The sequence below is a fragment of the Halictus rubicundus genome, chromosome 8 (genome assembly GCF_050948215.1).
Source record: "Halictus rubicundus isolate RS-2024b chromosome 8, iyHalRubi1_principal, whole genome shotgun sequence".
NCBI lineage: Eukaryota > Metazoa > Arthropoda > Insecta > Hymenoptera > Halictidae > Halictus > Halictus rubicundus.
This window is the reverse complement of record NC_135156.1, coordinates 5,855,170-5,880,728: the sequence shown is the minus strand read 5'-3', so window position 1 is coordinate 5,880,728 and position 25,559 is coordinate 5,855,170. Positions and strand designations below refer to the sequence as shown.

General features: G+C 43.9%; 2 protein-coding genes and 1 pseudogene across 3 annotated transcripts in view; 1 reads left to right on the top strand and 2 right to left on the bottom strand.

Annotated features, from left to right (window-relative positions):
- The window catches only part of LOC143356528 (thioredoxin pseudogene), a 129,714-nt pseudogene that overhangs the window by 62,611 nt on the left and 41,544 nt on the right, over positions 1–25,559 (bottom strand). The gene's annotated exons all lie outside the window — the stretch shown is intronic.
- Positions 721–4,893, bottom strand: LOC143356212 (7SK snRNA methylphosphate capping enzyme). The gene is made up of 4 exons (XM_076791716.1): positions 4,543–4,893; positions 2,653–3,946; positions 2,355–2,573; positions 721–1,782 (listed from the first exon to the last, which is right to left on the bottom strand). Exons 2-4 carry the CDS (start codon positions 3,934–3,936, stop codon positions 958–960), a joined length of 2,328 nt encoding a protein of 775 aa, XP_076647831.1. The 5' UTR covers positions 3,937–3,946; positions 4,543–4,893; the 3' UTR covers positions 721–957.
- LOC143356289 (uncharacterized) lies at positions 5,765–9,032 on the top strand. Its single transcript, XM_076791847.1, has 6 exons — positions 5,765–6,460; positions 6,562–6,985; positions 7,279–7,479; positions 7,566–7,762; positions 7,830–7,937; positions 7,999–9,032. Exons 1-6 carry the CDS (start codon positions 6,347–6,349, stop codon positions 8,284–8,286), a joined length of 1,332 nt encoding a protein of 443 aa, XP_076647962.1. The 5' UTR covers positions 5,765–6,346; the 3' UTR covers positions 8,287–9,032.

The window sequence follows — 25,559 nt, the reverse complement described above, 5'->3', positions numbered from 1 at the left end:
ACGGAACGTGTTCTAATATTTTTAATTTACGATTATTGAGATTGTAAAGATGCACCCACTAGGAATTAAAAAATTTAGATAGTTACATTATCGTTATTCTTATAATGTAAAATAGTCACTTTTAGTACTCCGTAGACCCAGTGTTAAAAACATTAAGGAAATAAATTTCTACTTGGCCGTTTTCTGTAATTGACGCAGAAAATTGTCGGTTAGCATAAAGATCCGCAGTGATGAAAACATTTCATGGCGGCTTCAGAGGGAAGGTCTGCTCTATCTCATGGAAAGTGAATATACTTATGATACTAGCCGAGCAAAGTTATCGGAGCGCTTTCACAGTGGAAACTGTGCGACCAACTTTAATTCAGTAGCTATAACCACGCGGCTCTTGATCTTCCTCTTCAATTCTATGCTCTCGGTAATAAAGTAGCTGGTCAAGGGCATTATCCCTACCTAAACGCACGACATTCCCTCCCGCACGCGAATGCAATCCGCCACCCAGGCCAATTGATTTTACTCCGACTATAGTTTCTCTAACATTCGTGATCGATTTCAAACGCACCGATACAAAATACATGGAAACTCTCACAAAGTATTCCGACGGGATACATGCGATTTTTAACTCGGTATAACTCAATTTTCAATAAAAAATTAAAAAAAAAAAAAAGAACAAGAAAAAACGAAACTAACAAACGGTGTCACGGGGGATAGAGTCGGGGGAACGCTAGAAAATACTCTTTCCGGTCGTAGCATACGAGAGCGGATCGAATTTCGAATTCGTCGTCGTTGTCGTTGGAATCAATTAATGAAACAAGATTTTGTGTGGAATTCACTGTCGAGATTTCGAGACAGACGAAAGAGAACGAAAACGAAAGGGTTGGCCAACTAAATCGATAACCAAACAGCCAGAAGTTGATAGCACCGCTCGTTTCCCACGCAAGAAGCGCCTCGAGTACCAATTTACGTGTTGTCCGAGGTCAGTTCGCAGCGTTGCGTTTCCGATTGATTCTCTTTGCAAGAACTCCTTGATCCTCTATCATCCGTCTGCACTTTGGGCCGAGAGTCTTCTTTATCTTCTGTACAATCCATCTCTTCGGTTACGGGTTTTATTTGCTCCTCCTTCAATCTGCTGCCACGCTGATCCTCAGGCACCAGAGTCTTTTCCTGTGTCACCACTGTCCTCGTATCCTCGTCTGACTTGGACTTAGGTGTCTCCTTCACTTTCTCACAACTTTTTCCGTCTACCACGTCCTGTTTTTTCGTGCTCTCAGTCCCAGGTTCCCCAGACTTGTCAGTCGCTTCCTCCGTCTCCATTTTATCAGCCTCCGTGTTGACGTCCAAGTAACACATTTTAGAAACGTCCGGCGGTTGACTATCGTTGTTATAACCGGGAGTGTCATAGCAAGGCGTAGCACTCGGTGCATAAACGTTCTCCAGCTGATCGTACTGGCTCATGGACTCGTTGCTCTGCTGACTGATCTCGGACATGTTGCCACCCTTATTGTTCTCCTTCTGGAACAGCTTCTGCTCGTACTCTCTGCGCTCAATCAGCTCTTGCCTCTCCATTGTCCGCTCTTCACGTTTCGACGTCGAGGCCTCCTCCACGTTTTCTTGGACAAGACCAGGCTTGGTGAACAGGTGGACGGGTCGTTGAAAGCCCTTCGACGGGTGCGCCGGGATAGAGAGCACCTCGCACTTGGAGAAACCAACCTCGGCAGACAGCAGATACTGCGTGAAGCTGTGCGGTCGGAACTCGATACTCTGGTAATTTTTGTAGATACGTTCCTGAAACACGAGAGGGAATTAGGATTTTCTAACGGTTTAGCAACGCGGGACACATTCTGAAGTAAGACTGTTGCTATTGCTACGGGTACCCGAACTTAAATACTCGGTGGAGGTGTGCGGTAACCCGAAAATGTCGGGTACACGATGGTCGAGACGGGTTGGGAATGCATCGGGTTGAGATAAGTCGAGTTCTCGAATATATCGCGATTTTATTATCCCGAGACTATCCTTAATATTCTCGGGAATCCAGAAAATTCTTGGAAATCCAGAAATTTTCGGGACCTCCGTTCCCATTCCGAATAAAATTCTCGACACGTTCCGCACCGACATTTTCGTGTTCTCGCACAGCTCTACTATTCGGATATCCACTTAATTTAACTCTATTTTAGTCAATTAAGTTTCTGTTTTGATATAGAGGCATCGTTTACATTCTCTGGTTACGAGCACGATCTTGTAACGTTTAGAATATTTCTTCGAGTAAAACATTTGCCTTTTACACTTGCTGAAGATGACATAGAGATTCAGGTACTCGTAAGTATCAGTAAGAGCTTTACTTCCGAAACTCTACTTACTGTTAGGTTCTTCTTCCTGGAGTAACTGCTCCACCCTTGAGGCTCTAAAATAAGGACCCCACCTGGACGAAGTTGAGCATACATACGTTTGAAGGCTTGCTTGAGACCTGCGTCGCCGAAGTTCAGGTGTATCCACTTGGTGATGGATAAGCAGAGGATCGTGTTGAACTGCGGTTGCTCCGTACACAGAAGAGCGTCGTCTTCGAGCACGTAGTTACCCTAAAAAGACAAGTGTTTCAATTTGTCACGTTTCTAATTCTTATTTACAGTAAATGAATTATTGTGTTGTATACAATACCTGCACGAAGGTAACATTATAAGGGAAACCTTTGTGATTCTTGTTCTTTGTAAAGCCTGGAATATCAACCGGTCCATAATTGATCGGCATAGACATTGGGAAGAAGTTTACATCTTGGTGATCACTGTCTTCATTACCAGCAGGAGACTGTACACAATTGACATAGTGTTTGATATTTTTTCTAGCAATATTGATGAGTGTTCGATCAATGTCAATACCGGTTACACTGTGAGCAGCCAGATCTCTTGCAACGGACAGAGTAATATGGCCAACATTGCAACCAATGTCCAATACATCTTTCCCAATGAACAACTCTTTACGTTGGGCAAATACTGTCAGTCTTGTGTCTACATCGTGGTGTGAGTTGCGATAGCCATAGTACCTGTTGTAGTTGCCATACTGATAACGTGCGTCTTTCTCTCGGAAATTTGGCATAGTCTGTTTCTTTTTCTTATCCTGACTCGGCCGGTGTTGCGGTCGAGGTTTCCACGCTCCGGGTTGAGGGATAACAGGACTAACAATTTTATCCTTAACATCAACCTTTCGTAATCTTTTGTCCTTTGGTTCTTCCAAACCTTTCAAACGTAATTTGTTTTTGTCTTTCTGTGGACTCTCAGGTTTGGGCTCTTTAGGCTGATTCAGTGGTGGAGAGTTCAACGGCGCAGACTGTTGTGCTGTTTCAACATTCTCTGGAGCAGCCACCTCCATAGGCTCTGCAATTTCAATTGCATTGCATTCTTTAGGTTTGGATTCGGATAGATCGCTTGCATCATCTTTCCCAGAACCTGAAGAGGCCCGTTTTTTCTTCCTGTTCCTACGCTTTGAGCCCTTTTTAGTGGGAGAAATCAGTTGCTTCTCATACTCATCATCGTCACTACAGTTGCATAAATTCAGAGGATCGCAAATGTTTGGAGGTATAATGACCTCAATAGCCTCTTTCTTGTGTTTAGGCGTAGGAAGCGGGCTAGACTTTGGTGTAACAGCATTCATGGCTCTGTTTATTTCCTCATCTTGCATACTGTTCAGGTTCAAAGGATCGCATATGTTGCCACCAAGTAAAAATTTGGTCGGCGGTATGATGACACCCTCCTTCTTTCTACGCTTATACGGTGGAAAGAATTTACCGTTGCTACTAAAACTCTGCAGGCGTTTTCTGCCAAACTTAAAGTGACGACCATCTTCATGCTTATGCTTCTTGGAGTTGAAAGTTTTCCTTGATTTCTCATTCTCCTTTTTATTGATCTGACCCACTTTTGTGGGACGATCAACTTGTGCGGATGACATCTTGTAGATTCTGTGAATAGAACAAAATAAATGGAAAATCTGATTTTTTATGGCAGTAAAGATTTGTTAAACATAACAATCTAATAACAATTCGAAAAAGGCGGGAATAGAGTTCGACCGAATAACATGCAATAATTGCAATAATGCTTGAATTATACTTACCGACCGATATGTATAAAAATTCTAGACATCAAATAAATCATTTAAGAACCAAACGGTAAATTGACATGAACGTGGCATTGAATTAAATACGATATACAAAACAGAGGTGCGTAGAAAAAGACGTTATTGCTCACTTTTAAATCGCTCGGTTTCGCCCCACGAGGAAGTGCAGATTAAAATTATCGCGATAAAATAAAGCACAAACATTTTCGCGTTTTCGTTTGCAATTCGAAAGATAGCGAATTTTATTGGACAGACCGATCGTTTGTCCCGCGGGTTCTTCGCCTTGACAAAACACACGGCGTTCTAGGTGAATTTATCGTTCCCGCGATCGCGCATGCGCAGAAAATGGTTTATGCGTTCTGTAAACGGATGGTCGCCAATTCTCCGAGTTTTCCATCGGTGTTTCTGGCTTTAAATGCCGGGCCAGCCAATCGAACTTACCTTCAATCGTTTCGCAGATGGCTCCGGTTTCACCTCGACGTAATTTTCGTTCGCATTAAGCACAAAAACACGGGTTAATCACGAGATACACGGCGCAGCCAGCTCAGGACCCTTGTTGTGCGCCCATCAACGATGGCGAATAGCTGCTTCGCTTGCCTCGCTCAAACTCCATTTTCTATGTGGCCACCCGAGGGAGCCGAGCGTCACTTCGGCAATTTTCGGAAGCGAAACACAATTTGATCGGGTCATGGCAATTTTCCGAGCGCAGCGGGAATAGAGAATCATTGGGAAACTGCGAAAATCCTCCTAACGAATTTCTCAGGCTTAAAACACGCGATAGAAAAAATAAGAAACATCGAGATTAGAAAAATCTGTGTAAACAGACGCAAAGCGACGATTGACGCGTCTTATCTTTCCCGTAAGCGATAAAACTACATAAATACATATATATGTATATAATAGCAAACATTTATTTCGAATTACTCGTTACCGAGACTGTGGATTTAGATGCAAAATTTTCTGCATTGGTTGCAAAAATTTCTTTCTCTGTTGAATAATTATAGTAAGCCGAAAATAACATTAATAATTAGACAGCGGATGTTTATATAAAATAAATTTTTCTTTATTTGTTATGAGATGTATGTTTCACTTAAGGACGTCTTCCTTCTCTTAATAATTTTACTAGGTCGAAAATAATACATTGATGCTGTTCAATTCCTTTAATCTTTAGATTGTGTCAAATTGCAGCTACTCATTTTTGTCAGAACTTCATAAAATTCTCATTCTATTAATAATTTTAAGTTTTTTAAATCTTATGGCTGTTTTAAATTTCTGCTATTCATTTTTGTCATAACTGCGTACAATCCACGGTCTAGTCACTATAGAATTGAAATATTTCATTTGATTGATTAATTGAAAAGGGTGAATCATAAAAAATGACAGATGATTTAGTCGAGAACCACTGTATTATATCATTTCTAAAAATAACCTTGGACATGAAAATTATGGGACTGAGTTAGTAGAAGAATAATGTAAATATAGTATGTTTACACACCTACACAAACACGTTACCATGGAAAACTCATTGTTAGTCATGTAGATTCATTCATACGGCAATGTTAATAGAAATGATGCAAACAGTCATCTTTAGTAAACGATCGCGTTACTGTAATCACAATACTAATTGCAAAAATATTTCACATAATTATCATTCCTAAACCAATGTTTTAAGCAATCGATTTTTCTAAAAATACGTTTTGTAAATTTCTACCGATTATAACGGCTGTATTTTTGAATGGCAACCGACAAATCAGATCAAACAGCGCGCAACGTAATTTCAATGGACCAATCGTAGCTTTGGCGTCAATTTCTACATTTTGAAAAATTGACTCCTCGCGTCGAGCGTTTCTTCGCGCGCAAGGGTTACGCGAATAAATTACCAACAAGTGAACAAATTATCCGTTAATTATCCATGTAAATAATGCAATTATTTAATCAATTTTTAAACGACACACTTTATGCGCTTACCGATTGTCATCGGATCGAAATACTGATTGGTTCCCGTCGGCCTGCACGCAACACCGTGCGAGACGTCGTGTGAACCCCGTTATAAACACGGCGGGTAATTGTTCACTCGGAAGTTTTATCCCTTGCCCGGATTTTTTTTTTCGTAACAAAATTACGCTGTTCCCCAGTTAATAAACTATTTTTTTTCTCACCGTTGCTTTTCAAAAACCATTGTTGTTCCCTTCAGTTCCCTTTTGCATAAGTATTAACTTTTACGAGACCGGCACGGAGGTACGATATGCAGCGCAAAACTAGTTTGTTCGAACGATTGGAATCGAAGCCGACGATGTTGTTCAAAAGATCGGACTTCGAGCAGGTGAAGTGCGATGTACCGACAGATTCGTTGCCTCAGGTAATGGGGAAAAAAATTATTTTGACCTATTCGCGTAATTATTTATTTATTTATTCATTTATACATCGGAAGATGCTCATGCCTTTATTTATCTTTCTCAGTTCAATTTGTTCGAAAGTCTGTGCGACATTAACAGTAGCGGCTCCTCGTTCTTCGCGACGCCACCGATGGAAAATAAATTTGTCGTGACGCCGAAGGCGCCGGTGAAAAACAAAAAAGAATCCAAGAGGGCGGACCTGAAGCCGAAAAGGTTGCAGTACCCCGAGGAGGAGCTGGACGCTGACAACGTACGGAATGTCAAAGATACTGTGCCCGACAAGTCGAGCAACGCGTTGCTTCGCAAACGAGACTCGGTTCAATGCAACAAGGTCAACTCCACGCAGAAACGGATCACCAGATCGCACGCGAAGCTAGACAAAATTGAAACGCAGACGATCGACAAAGAGAACGACAGTACCGCGATAAACAATAGCTCGAGGAACACGTCGATCGTTAGAAATAATTTAACACGGGTCTCGTCTATAGGTAGGTGTACAAAGAACGAGCAAAAATGCGCGCCAGCGTCGAGAGACACCGGTGTCAGAGACAAATTGACCCACTTTCGGCTATAACAGTATACGGTTTAGCTGTTACTTTAATTGTAGAAGTACGTTACCATTAAGGACGAAGATTGTAATAAGATAATTGTACGACACAATGCTGTTTTCTAAGCCGATAGATTTGTAACAAGTAAAATTTGAGCACACCTGGAACATGTCGAATGTTTTACTTTAGTTTTAGAATAGTGATAGGTGTAGAATGTTTTGTTTGCTTTTTAGTATTCAATACGTTGCCAGAGGAGTTGTCTCAACGCAATAGTAATCTTGATTGGAAAGGGATATTGCATTGGATACAGGCTAGGAGAGATGTTGGTCTATGGGTTGAGTGCTGTAGAAGTAAATGTAAGAAGTGGAGATACGTCGAAGAGTATCATGATCCATTAGACGTGCCAAAAATATGGTACTGCGAGATGAACTCTGGTGTGGAACTATTTTTGTTGATTTCCTTTGAAATTTGTATGGTACAGTTCTTTTTCTTGCTGTAATATCATTGTCTGATTTTACAGATAAGACAATAGCGTCTTGTGCTATTCCAGAAGTGCTTAAGTCACCTGCTTTGGAGGCTGACTTAATTGATAATGATTATAATGCTGGCAGTATTGTGTGGGCTCATGTTCGTGGGTATCCATGGTGGCCTGCAATAGTTTGCGACAGTCCTGAAACATTTACATACTATAAACTATATAAACATTGTCAAAAACCTGTAAGTTTTCACGTTTTTTCTTGTTAAACATTTTTTTATATAAAATAACGACTAATTCAATTTCCAGACTAAATACTTTGTCACATTCTTCAATGATAAATTGGAATACACCTGGGTCCATGTGCGTAGCCTAAAACCGTTCGCAAGAACTGAATACAGCACACTTATCACCACGGTATTTAATTGTTGATGGCAACAGACGTGTACACTATAACTGAAAGTAATTTTTGTTGTAGACAATGTTTGGTGAAGTTGACTACAAAAGCTCCCTGGACAAAGCGTATGGAATGGCTCTGAGTGCTCTTCCACTGTCCATCTCAGAGAGATTACAAAAGTTTAGTTATCTGGCGTGGTATGAGAAAATGTACGACGTTAACAACAACGAAACCGAGACGATCGAAGAAGAAATGGATACATATTCGGACGAAGAAATACCGTCCTCGAATCCCACGGATTCTTTATCGCTGAGAGATTATTATTTCACGGTGCTGTGTAAAACAAAAGATACTCAATACTTCCGATAAGAGTTAATATTAATTAATACATCGAAAAAGACGTTTCATTTTCCACGTAGGTCACCTGGTAATAAGTACGTAAACACAGGAATATCCACATGTAACAGATATAATATGGAAGTAGACATTTTCTGAATCTTTTATTTTGAGGTGATATCTAACTTACCAGAAGTAGTCAACTAAAAGATAGATCACTTAGTATACTACTTTACCGACCACTTAGCGATCGAGGGATCATGTTCAGTTACTATAATTCCCCACGCGAGAGCAGCACCGACACCGTGCGCCGACGAATAATTTTCCCATTTTCAAAAATTCTAATTACTGACATTAGAAATGTAAAAAATATTTAATAACGACCTCCAAGAATTTACGTTATAATTATTCCTCTATTCACAACAAGGCGTATCGTGCATTTTACATGCATTTACGTCCCTGACGAATTTCGTTAGCATTTTTTGTAAGACCTCTATGCAACTCGAGGCAACTATTATCTACAAAAAAGTTGATAAAGAATACATATAACATGGTCGTTTTTAAAGCAACGGTGTCGTGTATCCTGTAGAACTTTTTCTAATATCCTAGCCCCCCTATCTCAAGCAGCAGGGTTATCTTGCTTGGGTCAAAAGATAAGGGACAGGATAGAGTTTATTTTATAGTTAGTACAAATTTAATGACCGAAGTCCTGCTAAATAAATGTTTCAGTAAAGCTGAAACCGAACTTAAAGCTATTAATCACTTTATCAAGGAAAATATGTAAATTGTAAATCAAAGTTTGAAATGAGCTGTTCATTTGTCAAATCGATTAACTCTATAAAATAAAAGGTATAGAGAATTGATGAAACGGTTGCTTTCATTTTTAAATCCTTTTTTTTTACAAGAACACACATATATTGTTCAAGAAAATGTAGAAGTGGGTGCCCGGGTGCCCCATAGCCAATCCAGTGGTTAAAATGGAGTACCATTGGGGGCATATTTTGACGATACCGGTTACCAAGTGTTTCCCGGCCGACGTTCGTCGTTTGAAACGTTTTCTCAGCGGAAATCGTGCGTACATAAACGCTTGTAAATCGACATGTTAATGTAGTGCAAAGTTCGATGGGGTCTTGGGGTCAGCCCGACGTCAGCGGATGCGGAGACCCTCGACATGGCGAATTGCGACCATATTTGCGTGTTCTTTGCTGATATATCACGTCAAAACCTCCGGTTTCCTTGTTCAGATTATACGAGACTAAATTCTCATAGATAGAAAGCAGTCCTTTCATTTTATGAGCCTGTTCAAAATCGTATAAGTCGAGTAACCAAGACAATTCGTGCCGTTTTAATTAACACTGGAACGGCGCCTTGGTCTCTCATGACCACAGCACAATTTTAGACTGATTTTCTCTTAACACTCAAACGACGGACCATTTTTACAATTTTATAATTGCAGACACATTAGTCTTTCTGTTGATCCCAATTTAACAGATATTCATTTAATTTAATCGCTAAAACCTGAGTAATTAAATGGCTATTTTGAGACTATTTTGACAGACTGTATAGTTGGAATAGAATTTTCTTAAAAGGGAAAGGTAACTGTAAATTGGCTTAGTAAATCTCTTATGTAATCCCAGTGCAATATTTTGCAATTTGAGGAGACAAAGTGGCCGTTATAAGGTCAATAAGGATAAAACTAGCGCGTTCCGGTTACCTGATACAATTTCCGAAAATCTTCCACGAGCGTAACGAAACGTATTGGAATTTTGTCGGCCGTCTCGATGACCCAAGCGCTACTCTGATCCTTCGCAGTTAACACTGTCCGCCTCTCCATAAAGAAAGAAAAAAGGAAAACGATAACCCCAGATACCGTGGCGGGCACATACATGCCCGTTATCGTTCCCGTAATAGTCGAACGATCGTGTTGCTAACTGAGTACTCGGGTTATCTGTTCTGTTTGTCCTTACAATTTCGTTACGTTTGCCAGGCGTTTTTTCCGACGTCGCGGCGGTTTTTCTCGCCGGAAACGGCCATTAATTTCTCGGCTATAATCGCCGTTCGTTACCGTTTCTCCAGTGGCTTTTTTCTTCTTACAAGTAAATAAGATTAATTGGTTTCGTGTAACACCGCCTCCTATGTTTATCGAGCGGATTGGTAGCGATCGGTTCGCCGCTGTTACCACATTGGAAAATAAAATGAAGGTCGACACTGGGTCAGAAGGTTGTAACGCCCTCGCGACTGCGCTATAAATAGCCCCTCAGCATTCAATTCAACAAACTGTCCATAGAAATAATTCAATTTTCTGAAGGGATTCGTGGATTTTCGGCTGGTCGCTCGATTTTCAATCATTGAATCGGTTGGGGGCTGTCCTCGTTAAATATTTAACCACCAGAAATTTTTCTTTTTAGCATGACGTGATCTTGGTTTATCGAAGATTCCGTTTGGAAGTTTAGAAAAGCAGCTTTGCCACTTCCTTACTCTCGAAAGACGTATTGTCTGACTTATATCCTTCTTATTCTCCTCTTTAAATTCACACAGCAAGCGATACTAAAAACGAATCTTTTGATGAACTGCTGCTGGACGATGTATTAAAAGTTCCTTAGCCATGGCCAGAGACTTTTCAAAATTATGAAATAGTCGTCGGTAGATAATGTGTTCAGTAGAAAATGTCGTTCTAAATGCTGCGAGTGCACAGACTGACGAGAAGATTTTTGAAGACGTAAGGAGTGATTTCAATAAAAACGTGGTTTAAACGGAGTATTGGCGTTCACGTGCGCAAAGCTAAAGAAGAAGGATGAAACTGACGACCTAATAGAGGCTATTAGGGAGGAATGTCCCAATTAGCCCCCACGAATAATCACTGGGGGGTGAATAACTCGGATTGTACAGGCTGAAACTATTTCGGTGGGCCGTCGGAGGGTCCGTATATATTTTTAATGCGCCCTACGTGGCCGCGCCACTGCCTCGAGAAATAACTCGGAAACCGTTGAACTCGCCACGTGGAAATTCTATTTCTTTTGCGTCTTAATTGCGCTCGAGTGTCGTTGAAAATCCTCTCCGCAAATAACCTGCGCGCGGTGTAATGTTCATAATTTCGAGATCCCGCAAGGCGAGAGCCGTTTCGTCACGAATATCGGAGACGAGGTTATGGGGTCCGCTCATGGTCGTAAATATTTGCCCTCTCCCCCTCTCTAGGCCCTTACGAAATTTATTACGATCCGCGTGATTAACCTGATAAACAATTTCTCAATCGTACGCCCCCGGAAGCGTGATGCACGGTACGTGTAGTTCAAAGGTTAGGGGACGCAAAGGGCACGGCGGGATAGAAACGGAGCAGAACGTACGCAATCAATTTTTTCACGCCGCATAAATGTTCATAGTCTAGCCATTAACCCACCCGACGACGGTGCCTGTGTCTATTTTGACCCAGAGCATCATTAAACAAAAGACAAATTTTCTACGTGAATTACAACAAACTGGAGTGAAATAGAAAATAATTTTCCTTCTCCACGCATTACCTACCGGCCATGACTTTATAATTTTTCTAAATCTATGGTCTACATTTAAATACTCTGCTTTTTTTTACAAAACCTTGACGACGAAGTACAGTATCTCATTTGGCTGTGGGTTTTATGCATTTATGGCAAGAACTAGTTAAGGTGCAATATTAAAGGAATATAGAAATGTCAATATATTGTCTTCAACTTATTAATATGATTGTCCTTGGGAACCGTCTACTTCGCTGTCAATTAATTCCGTGTTTTTCGAGCGAATCGAGAGCCGTGCATTAATTCGCCGGGTCTTGTATTCCCGGAAGATTAAACCGGAAGCGCGACGTGCATGTGGTGTCGGAGGCAAAGGAACACATAGGCCACGCCTAGGTAGAAACGTAGCGTAATACATGCAACGCTGGGCAGAAAGGTCGAGCCAGGATATAATTCTCTATCCCCCCGTCCTTTCTTTTTTACCATCGACCCAATACAGGCCGCTCCCATGTTTGTCAGCGACATACGCCCCCATTGTTATACGGTTCCTATATCCTAGCTGCCACGAAACGATCAAACGGCCGACGGGGGGGGGGGGGGGCAGAAGGTGCAGAAGGCGCACAAGGCTCAGATCGGTTTCTGTTCGGTTTCGTTCCGTTCGGTTGAGTATAGTTTGGCTCGGTTGCGAAGGTCCGCGAGGGGTCCAAGATACGGCCAATAAATGTCTCTTTTACGAGCCGTGTCCCGCATATAAAGTCACGGGTATTCCTGTCCAGGCGACGAGACGCGTTTCGCCTAGCCGGCCCAGGCTCATTAACGGTAATTAAAACGGCCCTGCGTTGCGCTATCGCCCGATAGAAATTGATTTAAACGGCTCGGGTCGCGGGCCCGATGCAGCCCGACGTGCCCCCCAACTAAGCTTATGAAACGGTTGCCACTCGATCCTCGAGGAATTTTATTTGCACCGAGGATGATTTACGGCGCGCGGAGCTCTGCATTCTCGGCGCTCTATCCCCGCGACTTTGCGACTACAAAACTAGCCAGTCACGTGCCCGCCATGTTGCCGGCCGGTTTTACATTTTTATCGAGGCTTATTAATTATTGATACCGACAGAAGGCCGTCCCGAACGCGTTATCGGAACTATATCTACCGTGTGCTTTCCACGGGGTATCACTGTCACTCGCGAGCTCAACTGTGCTTATTGACCCGGTTCTGCCGCGTTTATCATTTTGCACGGTGAAAGTCAAAATTCTGATTGAGCCACCTTTGATTATTGGAGACATTCTGTCCAATGTTGCAAGCACACTTTATTCTCGAACAAGCTGTCACTGAACAATAATTAAAATGTATAGAATCATATACAGAATCTCAAAGAGAAGGTATAGTCTAAGTCGGTTGTGATTAGGTTCGTGAGGGGGTGGAGAGTACGCTTGCAATATTCCCCACTTCGCATGGATTTTTGTATGTATGGCCATCGCCGCCCCCTCACGAACCTAACCCCAAGCAACTTCAAATTGGTGAGATTGCTGTATTTTTTTAAATAATGAGCAGAATTTATCTAATGAACAATTGATTCAGGCTGTTAATGTTTTTTGTATTTATTAATGAATGTTTTTTATACCATGTTTGGAACCCGATGAATCCTGTGAACCTTATGAACCCATGGTCCCAGCTAACCCCATTGATCCCACGACGGAATATTGAAAATTTCCTGACCCACAAATCGTCCGGTTTTTCAAATGCAAATGCATCTTCCTCCTTTTCTTTCTCTATGCAGTGGCCGGTTCAAGATGCCGGTCATGAATATATGGAAGCCCGAACTTCTTGAATATTTACCTGCTCGTCCATTGTGCCCTCGGCAACCACGGGGGATATACGCGCGCGGAACCCCATTAGTATGCCGCTTTCCTCGTTACACCGTTAGCAGAAAATTCGTGGCCCTCCCCGGCAGGGGGGCGAGAAACGGGGACGAAAATAAAAGGACACTTTCACGTTAGGCCTAGGAAACTTGTCCCTCCACTCCCTCTCTTTCTCTGTTTCTCTCTTTCTTTCTCTCGCCGTGGAATTCGCTCCCAACCGGTTTCTCTTTTTTCGAATTTCTAAAAGATAACTAGAAGAATTCTTGACGATCTTCGACAACCGAGTAGAAACCTGACAGTATCCTTGATTCAATCGGACGTCGTTTGTATACAATTAGGTTGTTGCATATGAAATGTCCGATTTTTAACGGTAACATTAAACAAACGTTACCCGCTCTACATAAACTTGTGGATCTCAGTAAGCATGGAATGGATTACAAGCTTTGTTTTTTCTTTGAATTTATTTTCATGTCTAAACTGTGGATCTTTATGCAAAATAAAAATTGTCCAAGTCAATTGTAAAAAACTGAAGTTAAATGAAAATGTATTTTCTCTTTTAATCGTCTTAAGCAATCGAAAATAATATAATAATATACTTAAATTCTTCTAATGCTTTTTCATTTTTGTATTTGATTTAACGAGTGTAGTGGTACGTATTAGGCTTGAGCATAATGGTTCGAGGGTCTCGATATGCGAAAGAATGCTCGGCAGCGTCCTGGTGGAGCGGCTTGTATCGTCGGTTCCTAAATGTGTCTCTGAAATGCGTCTCGATGAGGTTCTCTAAATGCGACTTTAACGAGCAGCACAAGGAACGGAACGGAACGGAACGGGGAACGACCTGCACGGATTCGGGCGCGGTCAATGCCGTCTAGATGCTCTCGCTATTACTATCCGGACCGCCTGGTATTTTCGTCATGGCCTACTAATACACTCCGCAAATTCTCGCCCTGCCACGGGGGCCGGTGCCTCGACGATGACGTGGTCAAGGAAATATGCCGATCGCGGCCCGTGTCACTGGCCCTGATGGCCAATTCCTTTCCCCTTCGTTTTCTTTCGTTTCTCGTTTTACTCCTTGAAAACGAGCCAACCGAGCATCGGTCCCCGACTCGAGACGCATCCTCGCGCGCAAAACCATCGTGACACGCACTTACGCCTCGCATCGAACGCATCTCGAAAATCGTCGGACCCTCGATCGTTCCGAGGAAAATGAAAATTTGGATCTTATTGCTTTCAGATTCGTACAAGAGAACCGTTTTAGCTGGTCGGATATAAAATGTCATTCGGTGGAAGATGTTAACCATCGACTGCGTCAAAATGCAGCTCTTGCGCTCCTTTTTACTCTTGGCGTATGCTGGTGGGTCTATACCGATCCAAGCATAAAGAGTCTGCAGATAGAAAACGTTTATGGACTTGTGGAAATTGAAAAATTCGTGATACTGGAGATTTTGAATAAATTTAATAATTTTGAAAATATTTTGAATAATGGTATAGCAATTCTTAGTGGGGCTTCAGAGTCGCCACTCGAGTGCTAAGGATTGACACATTATCTTGTAAATCTTTTATGCGAGGACATGAAGCTATACAATTGTAAGTGAAGAATATCTTGACCATTGTGCTCGGTCAAATGTATAGCAGTTCGTTAGATGTCTCTTATTTTCAAGCAATTTATTTTCAGAAAGGCTGAGTACTGATTAAATCATTTTTACTTATTTAATTGCAATTACAGTATAAATCCGAACACAATCGATCTTGTTGCTATAAATCACCATATATCAGCATCGTGTAATGCTCGATATTTGAACCGTTAAAAACGATAGTATCCACACATGTGACGGTATTATCAAATTAAAATCAGATACGCGTGGATATCTCTGAAGAGGCCGAATCGAGTGTTCCTATAATCACCGTTGCTACTCGTAATCGGCAACTCATTAGATTGCACAATTAACAATAGAATGAACAATAGAATGGCGGCGTTTCCGCGGGATCATCCGCGTCTGTTTCCTTGGCAAAAGGCGAGTAGCTTGTCCAGTGTTTCTGTACGAAACCCTGAACGTCTTTCTCGTCGAAGATGCTAGTTTTACGATCCGGAGGACGAAACGGTACGATGATGCAACGGGCAACATATCCGTCCAGTTTCGCCGTCGTCGGTCTCCCCGTTGGATTATCTGTTTCTGACTTTATTTATCGATAGCTCGGCCTGTTTCGTAAGCCGGAGCTCGGCTAACGCCAGCGGTTTCCAGATTCGATACAATTTTTTGGATTTGGGACAGAAAACACGGGGTCGCCGGGGTCGTTCCGCGACGATAAGATTACAAGACGAAGACGAAGACGACCACTTGGGCACATGAGTGCACTCGGTGTTACGTAAAAGCCTGTTGAGCCGTAGACCAGGGTGAGATCTCGTGGGACGATGTAAATCATCGTTTCTTTGAGTATCGGGCCGGGCAATCGGGGCCTCAGATAAAGATTCCGGTGTCGTAATCCCGGCCGGTCGCGATACCGTCGAGATAATTAATCAATCACTTTTTTTTTCGCCCGCGTTCCTCTGCTTCTTTTACTCTTGATTCTCTCTCTCTCTCTCTCTCTCTCTCTCTCTCTCTCTCTCTCTCTCTCTCTCCCTCTCCCGCTTCTTCTGCCACGTTTTTTCCCCTCTGCCCCCACGGTTTTATTTAGAATACCAAATATAACGGTGTTCGCTCGGTGGAAAGGAGAGAGCGCGGAAAAAGGAACGAGAGAAAGAGAGAGAGAGAGATAAATGCCAGAGGCAGCGTGCAAACGAGGCGTTATCAACGTGCGCGCGCCTTGAACTCGGTGACGAAGCGTTCCTGTCGCGCAGCGTCGTAAAATCCACCGATATACGCGCATATTTGCAACTGTTACGCGTCGCCTTCGACCGGTAGCGAGAAATATGAATATAACGCCCGGCCCCCGGAGGATTTACAATGGCCGCGTCGAGTCTCGCCAGGCTGTTCGTTCTCCGGGAACGTTATCGAACCGGCAAGAAAATTGCCACCGTGGAAAAAGCAAATAAACCGCGCGCGGCCTTTATCGAATTCGAGGAGCCCGGGGCAAACAGATTTCGGTATCGCCGAGCGGCCAGCTCGGCCAGATAGGATGATGCTGGAAAACAAAAATCATTTTCGGAGCAGTCCCCCTACCACGGGGAACGCGTGCAGTATCGACACGCTGATATTCGCTGACGACGGGTCAACGTATGCGCAATCGTCGTGTTCGGACTTGCGTCGACACATCGCTATATAGTTAGGCGAACAAGCAAAAAATGAAAAACAGTTTATTGTTTCTACGAAACCTTTCGGATGAATATTGTTACATTCGTGTTTTCTTAACCCCTTGCGCTTTGTGTCAAGCAGCTCGAGACGAAGTGAATGGAATCTGCTGAGGATGTTATACTTTTCCGTTAAATTCAAATAAATAATACGCTTGTAGGCCAAGTTAATCCTGACGTGGGTGAGAGAGGGAAACAGTCGGAGGACAAATTTGTGACGACGATGCCACTAAAAGCAATAAGGATATTTTATGGAAATTCGGTGAAAGTTCCAATGAGGGACATACAAGTGACTGGAATAGTCGAGACAAGTTAGCCATTTCGCTGTCGAATTAAATGCGACAGTCCCGTTATAAATTAGCGCTTAGAATCACCGGAGATCTTTTAATTTATATTCATTGAAACTGCTAAACTGTTGTCTTAAGCATTTTCTTTAAACGGGTCAGTTTTTTTATTACTCGATATAATTTTACTGGTAATCTATATTGCACTAACAAGTCGACCAAGCTGTTCGGTTCATTGATAGTGAAATGACTTTGTAAAAGGTTTCACGTGCTGTGGCAATATAGTGGGTTATCGGCTCAACGGCCCTGTCGTTAAGGTCGGGCAAAATGTAGAGAAAAAGCGATTTCAATAATGTATACGATTTCGATAACTTTTGGATAAAGACAGTCGAGTCAGCAAGGAACGAAGCCTTTCAGCTCGGTTTCGATACAGCGTGATCATAGAGAATCCCATTAGCAGGTTTCCGGTATTCGAAGTGTTAACGCATAGGTCTAAACTGATCAAATAGACGGTTCGGCCCAAGGAGCAGCTCGGCAGCGTGAGTTTCTATCCAGGAGAGAACAGTCGGACCCGTTGTTTGCAGTGGTGCGATCGGCTAAAGAGTTAATTAACAGAGAAGAGTAGAAGAGACGAGACAGTAGCGATGCGCTCGCGCAGTCATTGTCCGTGGACGCCACCTGCGTCATTCACGGGGTGCGTTCGGCCGCATCCCCGCTCCTGGACTAACCCCCACGCCCCACCCTGTCGTCCGAGTCGCGGTGGAACGCACTCGGCGCGGCGCTCATGTTCGGCACTCGTCGTGTTACCCCCACCATCGTCCGGCGCGGTGGTTAACGCGCACCCGTGACTGGCGGAGCCGACGACGAGACGAGCCATCGCGCAGCTCAGTTCGCGCCGCTCGTTCCACTAGTTCGGGTGGTCGTCGGTGACCGAATAGTTCCGAGTTCGGCTTCGTCTAGAGCACAACGACCGTTCCTTCGCTGGTTCGTCAGTCGACGATCCGATCTCGTGCCGAGAGTTTCGAGTCGTCTTTCGAGTAAGAAACCTTGTACGGGAGGATCACCACGATGGTGAAGAACGGAAGTCGCCGGTTAGCCATCGTCCACGCGCGCCCCGCAAAACAGGAAGTCTCGAACCTAGCCTCTCTCTTTCTTTTTCTTTCTTACTTACTCTCCCTCTCTCTCTCTTTCTTTCTGTCTCCCCTCTCCCGATCTTCCGGTTTCCTTCAGTTTTGTTTCTCGGCCGGTCGCGACGGCTCTATTCTCCTTTTGACTCGCTCCCCTTCTACCTCGTACGCGATCGTGTGCCATGCTTCCGGCTGACAGTGCGGTTTTCGGGCCTGCGCGACTCGACGGTTACGTACCCTTCTTCTTCTGCTTCTACTTCTACTTCTTCTTCTTCTTCTTCCTTCCACTTCTTTTTTTTTCCTCCTGCAATTCTCAGTGGATGTGTGTCCCTGCGAGTCTCTCTGCCATGGTCCGTTTCGTTCCCCGGTCCCTCTCATTCTTTTTTCGTTCTTTTCCGCTCGAGCCTTCCCCGGGTGGAACGTCGTCGGAAGGCGGCGCGGCGTCGTCGAGTCATCGTGCACTTTGCTCGAGAGTGTGCGTCACGTCTCGTATCTGGAGTGGTGCACCGGTTCTTCCTCGCCGCCCTCTGCGCTGGCCCGTTGCTGGGGAATCGATCGGCTCCGGGGCCACAGGACTTGCCCGTGAGGCCGCCTCGCCGACGGAACGGACGCTGCTCCTGAAACCGTAAGTCCGAAACTATAATCATTTCAACACCGGTTTTCTTCGTCGATTTTCCAACGTGAACGTTTGCCCCGGGTTTTCGGGTAAAATCGGCGACGCTCGGCTCTCCCCGGCAGATTTTCCTCGGGGATTTATCGATAATCCGCAACGGGAAGAATCGAGCGGATTATGTAACCGCGCGCGATTTGAACACCGATGCCACGTGTCGGGTAGTGTGTTCCAGTCGTATTTGAATTTTCTCGCGGCTGCATCGGTACAGTTGTTCGCGATCCACGTATTAAGATTATAGTTCTCGACGATTGGGCGACTGATCGTAGCTTTTCCGCGAATTTGTTGAAAACAATCCGGCGTTTTCCCGTACCGTGCCGTCCGTCCCGTTCTGTCCGGCCGAACACGAGGAACGCTGGAAACGGGTGGGTGTCGTTGGACACGCCCATCGGTCGGGCTCTCCTCGCGGTCGGACCGTTTCGCGGTGCCTAATTAAATTAAACGGTTCGAAACAGTTTTTCTAAGCTCCGTATCCCCCGGCCGCGCGCCATATTTGGCCGTCTGGACAGTTGGCTTCGCCCGCCGCGGATTCTCGTTTTGAGATATTTTTTTTTTCAACGCGGTGTCCCTCTTCAATTATTCGACGATGATCTGGCATGACTATTATTAGCGTCCGCGGAAGAGGGGAGTCTCCGGACATTATCGAGGAGGCTTGTGGTCGGGAATTAATTGTGTCCCCGGTTAGCCGTGCTGACTCATTAATCGAGGCTAAGAATTTTGGAGGAAAATGTCGACGATATTTCCACATTCTCCGGTAAATACTCGCCCGGTTTCTTTTGCCGATTTAATTCCGGAGGTTCCCCGTTCCGTTTCCGGCATTGCGGCGTAGTCTCGTATTTTCGAGTAATTGCTTGAAATATTAGATTACGAGTACAATCGGTTAACAGTCCGTCGAATTGAAGCGTGTAACGGAAGTGGATTTTTCGTGCAGCGTACGAGCGTGTGCAGTTTAACGTAGTTTAATTCGATTGATACCGGGATGCCTTGTGTCTCTTGGAGGTTGCGCTAACCTAACCTCAAAGATTCCAAGCACCGTTTGCGCCGAGTACAGCGGATAAAATTGAGCGGTGTCGAGTTCGGTCGACTCTGAAAGCGAAAACTACGATGGAAACGTGTTGATCTAATGTACGTTTCGAATAAGTGGAAAATATGTGAACGTGGGAACGCCGGGTATCGCCGTCGTGGAGCGGACGTTCGACGCCAGAGCGCGTTGCTTCTTGTATAGCAACGCGTGTAATATGCAACGGTGCATGCGAATAGTCTGGCGCCAGCAGGTGCAGTTAAATATAGCTTATGCAGTGGGCATCCTTCTCCCTTCTCTCTCTCTCTCTCTCTCTCTCTCTCTCTCTCTCTCTCTCTCGGCTCTCTTACTCCCCTCTCGTCTTCGTTTCCCCCGAAAACGACTGATAAACAAGTACGGACAGTAAATGGTTGACGATTCCAGCACAAAGTACGTTTCCATCGCAAAAGAATTTGACGACGTTTCGAGGCTGTTCGAGAGAGAGAGAGAGAGATATCTACCACCGCGTGTGCAGTAAATTAATTCAGCTTGTTTACACCGGTTCGCGAGGAGATACCACGTTTCATAATAAGTCGACACACCACCTTGTTTTTCTGCATTGCCGAGCGGGGCCAGGGAAAACAGTATTATACCGAAGGTTCTCGAGAAACACGAGAACGCGCGCAATGGTAGCGCGAGCGAGCAAGCGAGCGTCATGCGAACGCGTGTGCGCGCGCGCGCAAGTTATAGCCGGCTCTCTCAACCGATCTCGAGTAAGGGTTTATTTTTTTTCGCGGGCTTCTTCGAGCCGTTCCCACTTGACGACAACGGTATTTCGTTGGTCCGTCCCTTGTGCCGTGCACATGCGACCACTATACTACTTCTGCGACCCTGCACCTTTGCATATCGGGGCTGAAGTGGAGCGGATTTTTTAGCTTCTCGCATAGCCAGCTACTTGTTAGATCCCTGCGTTCTCTTTTTAGACTTTCGAAAAGATTGGTAATATTTTTTTCTTAGGGAACTAGATCCGTATCAGGGTCCTAGTCTATTGGGGAATGTACAGTGATTTTTCAAATTGTTCATTTGCAATTGTGAGGTGTAGATTCCACAGCTCGATGTTGTGTCCATTATGGTGGTGTTATTTCTCGAAGATTCATCATTTGCTTTCTTTTATTTTTGTTTTGTTTTGTTTGGAGAGAAGAACTCGAGGTACACCAATAATCATAATAGATGTCCGATGTCGGATTCCTATAACTTTTATGACCATTGATGAACCTTCTGATTATAGTGATTTCTACATTGCCGACCTTCGGCGGACAAATTGTGTGGCTCACAAAAGTGGACAGTTCAGGTTATCTTGTACCGAATAGAAAAAGCATAGATTTTCTTTTCCTCCTAGAAATAATGAATCAAAAATTCGAATCATTTGCTGATGCAAAGAAACATCGCCGTACAAGGGGTCACGAGTTCAAAGCAAGCGCAGTTTAATTTCCACGGGCAGTTGGCTCGTTTCCTGCAATTTTATCAGCAAATTAGACTGCAGAATCGATTCGCAATCGCGTCGAGAATCCGGGATCAGTCTGAAGGGACGGCTAGTTGGAATTCCGGGGATAGGGCGATTAAATTTTACGGCGTCCCGTGAAATCGCGGCGTGCGCTACAGTGTGTACACTATCGGGGAATTTGTCGTGTTTCTTGTTTTTCTCGTGGCGACGACGGTGTGCACACGTACCCACTAAAAGTCGACGGAGGAAGAAGAAGACGAAGAAAGGGAAGGGGGAGGAAGAAGAGAAGAGGTGGAGGATGTTTTCTGTCCCCGGCGAACGAGACCGGAGAGACATGCCGGCCATCTTGGAAAGACGAAAAAAGAAACAGATTAATGCTCATTATGGATATTAGCCTTCGGCCATTTGCATAAAGGCGGAGACGTTGATACAACTGGTCGCGCGATAACGAGCGACGGATGGCATGACTGGTTGCCCAGAGAGAATCTTTCTTTTATCTTTCTCTCTCTCTCTCTCTCTCTCTCTCTCTCTCTCTCTCTCTCTCTCTCTTCTCCCCCTGGCTTGCTCGTGCGAGCACAAGGAGAGCGGGAATCGTTGCTCGATTTCTCTCTGGTTTTTTCGGTTCCAAGGACTCGGTTGTTGCTTATTCCCCCGATTTTGCATGACAAAAGGCCCTCTAACGGCGATAGGCGTCATTCCGACCCTTAAGAGACTGTTAGGATCGTCCTGACTCCATTCGAATTCATGCCGACTATTATTTAACGCTTCGCGGAATTGTAAGACGGAGTTGTTAAGACAGATTTAAAAATGAATACTTCAGTTGGTATATTCGGTGGTCATTGGAAGTTGGTAGAAAGGTTTTTGAAGCGCACGTTGCAACCTTTCAAGTTTTATTACCAGACAGCGGATTTTTATGAAAATTAAAAATTGTTTGCATCAATTGCGAGTCTCGGGGCACCAAGTAGGAATTTTTATTAAGTCGTAAGAAATGTGTTGATGTTAAATGTTTTTCATCTTTTCGTCCGTCTTTGCTATAAGTGCATAACTATGTTGTAGTGCAGATGCACCGATCAGGATTTCTTTGACCTTGATAATTTCGTTTATTTCGATCTTCTTCCGGAAACCGGACATGGTTTCCCGGTGTTCCTTTGGAAAGTTCGACAGCTACCGTGCACACGGTTAATCATGATCAACTTGTGTCGTTCCTTCGCTTTTCTCGCGTCCCATTGGACGAGCAAGGAAGGCCGGGATAGAGGGGGCGAGGACGACGATATCTCGTAGAGAAAAAAATGCCTACTTAAGTTGCAAGCCGTGAGCCGTTTCATAAAACCGGTTGCCAGATACACGGAAATGTAAATTCACCGGAGGGGCTCCGAATACCACGAAAAAAGAAACTTCGGCCCCGGGATGCAGCCCCTGTGCTCGCAAACGTGAACACGCGTCGCCTACTTTCACGAAAAATACTCGGAGTGTCCCTTGATCTGTTAACCCTTTGCGCTCGAAGCGATTCGCACTCCAGAACCCATTTTTTCCTCGATATATTTCCATTCTGTATAATTTTCTTGATGTTACGCATCAGGAATTGAACACTTAATTTATTAAAAATTTATTCAACGCAAACTGATTTAGTAATGTTAGAAGTGTTTTGTATAATTCTTATTCGGAGTCGCCCGATTGCAAAGGGTTCTGTTTCACCCAGTAATCAATTCAACATTAAAACAATGTCACGTTTAACGTTCCGATTAATTATAAGGGTTACGAATTAATTTGTTCGCGTAATGATTTCGAGTGATTTAGTACGAAGAAGATTTAGTTGATATTCGAAAATGGACTCCGATTCGAGAACGTGCCGCAAAGCTTCCGTGAGCGCGGCAAATTCAAATTTCGAGATAAAGGAACAGCTCTCGACCTCGAGATCTCGACGGATGTTCGTGACGGTACCGACATGTAAACGCGGGTATTATTCGACCGTTTTGATGTTTGATGGCGGCTGCATGCGATCGCGATCAAGGAGATTCGCAGTTGGAAGTACCGAGCAACCGCTGATTTATAATCTTTCAATTAGTTTTTACGATTTCAGTGAATTAGTGAAGCGAATTAGTGGAATGTCGTCACTCCTGCTGTTTTTGCTGTTTAATCAAACGATTTTATTGCGTGCGAAATGCGAGGCGTGTAAGCGAATCGCTGAGTTGAAAGAAAATAGTGAGTTCAAAGGGCTTTCAACCTTTTCAAGGATAGCGAGCAAGGACGTTCACACCTTGATTAGTGAAATGATTTTTAAAATCAGTCCTATAGACGGCAGCATTTTGATTTTTATTTCATTATTTTAGAAAGAAAGTGCACGACATAACATTATAACTGCAGATTTTTATGGAAAATGAATTGGAGTAGGCATTTCACTCTTCAATCATTTTAACAACCTCGAAATAATAGATTGGCATTCGTAAATCATTTAAAACTTCAATTTAAAATCGTTTTAAACTTTCTACTGTTCCAAGTTCCATCTGCCCTATGCATGCGTAAAATCCACAATCTAATTATAGCAAGTAATTCTATAGATTTATAACAAAAATGGGTAGGTGTATTAAAGGACTTCAACTTTAAACCGTTAAAGAGAACCGTAAATTCTTACTTGACCATTTCACATAAAGAACCACTAGTATGGTCCAGCCATCGCCTTCAGTATCCCCTTAAATTTCTACTCAAACTGGCCAAAGCACAAGAACAGCGAAGTTCATGCTCCAAAAATTGCTCTTTGAAGAGGTTGAGATCTGGCATTTATCCATCATCTCGCAGGACATAAATTGTTACAAGTACTATTACTAGACTGCGGATCTTCATGCACTTATGGTACGTACGCATGCTCAAAGTACAAGAAAATACGTGTAGTAAGAAACGTGCTTTACTTCACTCTTACCACGAGAGATATGTTCTGGTTTTGAAAAAACAATCCACGAAATTTGGAATTCGCGTAAAGATTCGCAGTCTAATGGTTATCAATCCTTGATGCGTTCGAATTCTAAAAGTTCGAGGAACCTGCCGAAGCGAAGTAAACGGACGAATGAAAAAAGGAAAAGTGTATCGTTGTCAAACAGTGCGTGCGACGCCCATGCGTGTGGCAAGAGAGGGTGTAGAAACGAGAGAGAGAGAGAGAGAGGGAGAGAGGGAGAGAAGGAAAAAGTGTGAAAGAGAGAAAGAGATGTAGGAGGCAGACGAAGGCACAGCGAGATGCCTTTAGGATCGAGTCTCCCTGACGGCGTTTATTTATTGCCAGTATTAATACCTAGCCCCGCAGAGTCGGTTGGTGATTACATAAAACTTGCTTCGCCCCTCCTACCTTCGGGGGCAAACCCCTGGTCTCCATCCTTGCTCGCCTTCTATCCGTACACGATGCTATCTGCCGCGGTAATGGGGCCCTGGCAAACGAATCTATCCGAAAGAGAGACCGAGAAACCCGGGATAGAATCGAAGGGAACGAGGACCGACAGAGAAAAGGCAACGGAAAAAGAAAAAAAAAGAAACAGAAAAACAGACCGAGAGAGGAACTCGTTCGACGGATCCTTCCCGGGGAGGAACAACCGGGCGCGCAACCATAATCGCATAGTTTGAATTTTATGATGAACGCCCTGTACCCAACTGAGCAACCAGTTGACCCGGCGTAAAACGTAATTAGGGGGTTACACGCCGTGCAAGGGTTAATCGCGTACCCTGAGAAGCTTTCGGTTCGGTCGAGGTGCACCATAGAAGCTTTTCTCTGCACCCCCAGTCGCAATTTAGCCCCATAACGGGGTGTAATTGTCGGGTGCACACCCTCAAAACGCTATGAACTCCACCAAATCTTTTTTATCCTTGCATGATCCTTAGGACGAGGTTCTTTGGGGGAAGTTCATTCATTTTTGGAATTAAGTACCCGGGGATTTTCGGTCTCTTTCTGTTTTACAAAATTTATTTGAACTCGTTAAGAAGTAAAGAAATGTGAGATTGTTATGAAAAAGACAATTTTCAGTGTCTAGTGTTGCGCATTTGTTTAAGATCACCGAGTCCGAGGGAAGAGTTCTTGCATTGCAAAATTGCATTTGGAACCGAG

Excerpts from the sequence above, each read along its gene's own strand:
- LOC143356289 (XM_076791847.1), top strand. The coding sequence starts at position 6,347 with ATGCAGCGCAAAACTAGTTTGTTCGAACGATTGGAATCGAAGCCGACG. Across the intron at positions 7,763-7,829 it reads ATAAACATTGTCAAAAACCT|ACTAAATACTTTGTCACATT; the intron begins GTAAGTTTTCAC and ends TTCAATTTCCAG. Across the intron at positions 7,938-7,998 it reads ACAGCACACTTATCACCACG|ACAATGTTTGGTGAAGTTGA; the intron begins GTATTTAATTGT and ends TTTTTGTTGTAG.
- LOC143356212 (XM_076791716.1), bottom strand. The coding sequence starts at position 3,936 with ATGTCATCCGCACAAGTTGATCGTCCCACAAAAGTGGGTCAGATCAAT. Across the intron at positions 2,574-2,652 it reads ATAATGTTACCTTCGTGCAG|GGTAACTACGTGCTCGAAGA; the intron begins GTATTGTATACA and ends TTGTCTTTTTAG. Across the intron at positions 1,783-2,354 it reads CCAGGAAGAAGAACCTAACA|GAACGTATCTACAAAAATTA; the intron begins GTAAGTAGAGTT and ends CTCGTGTTTCAG.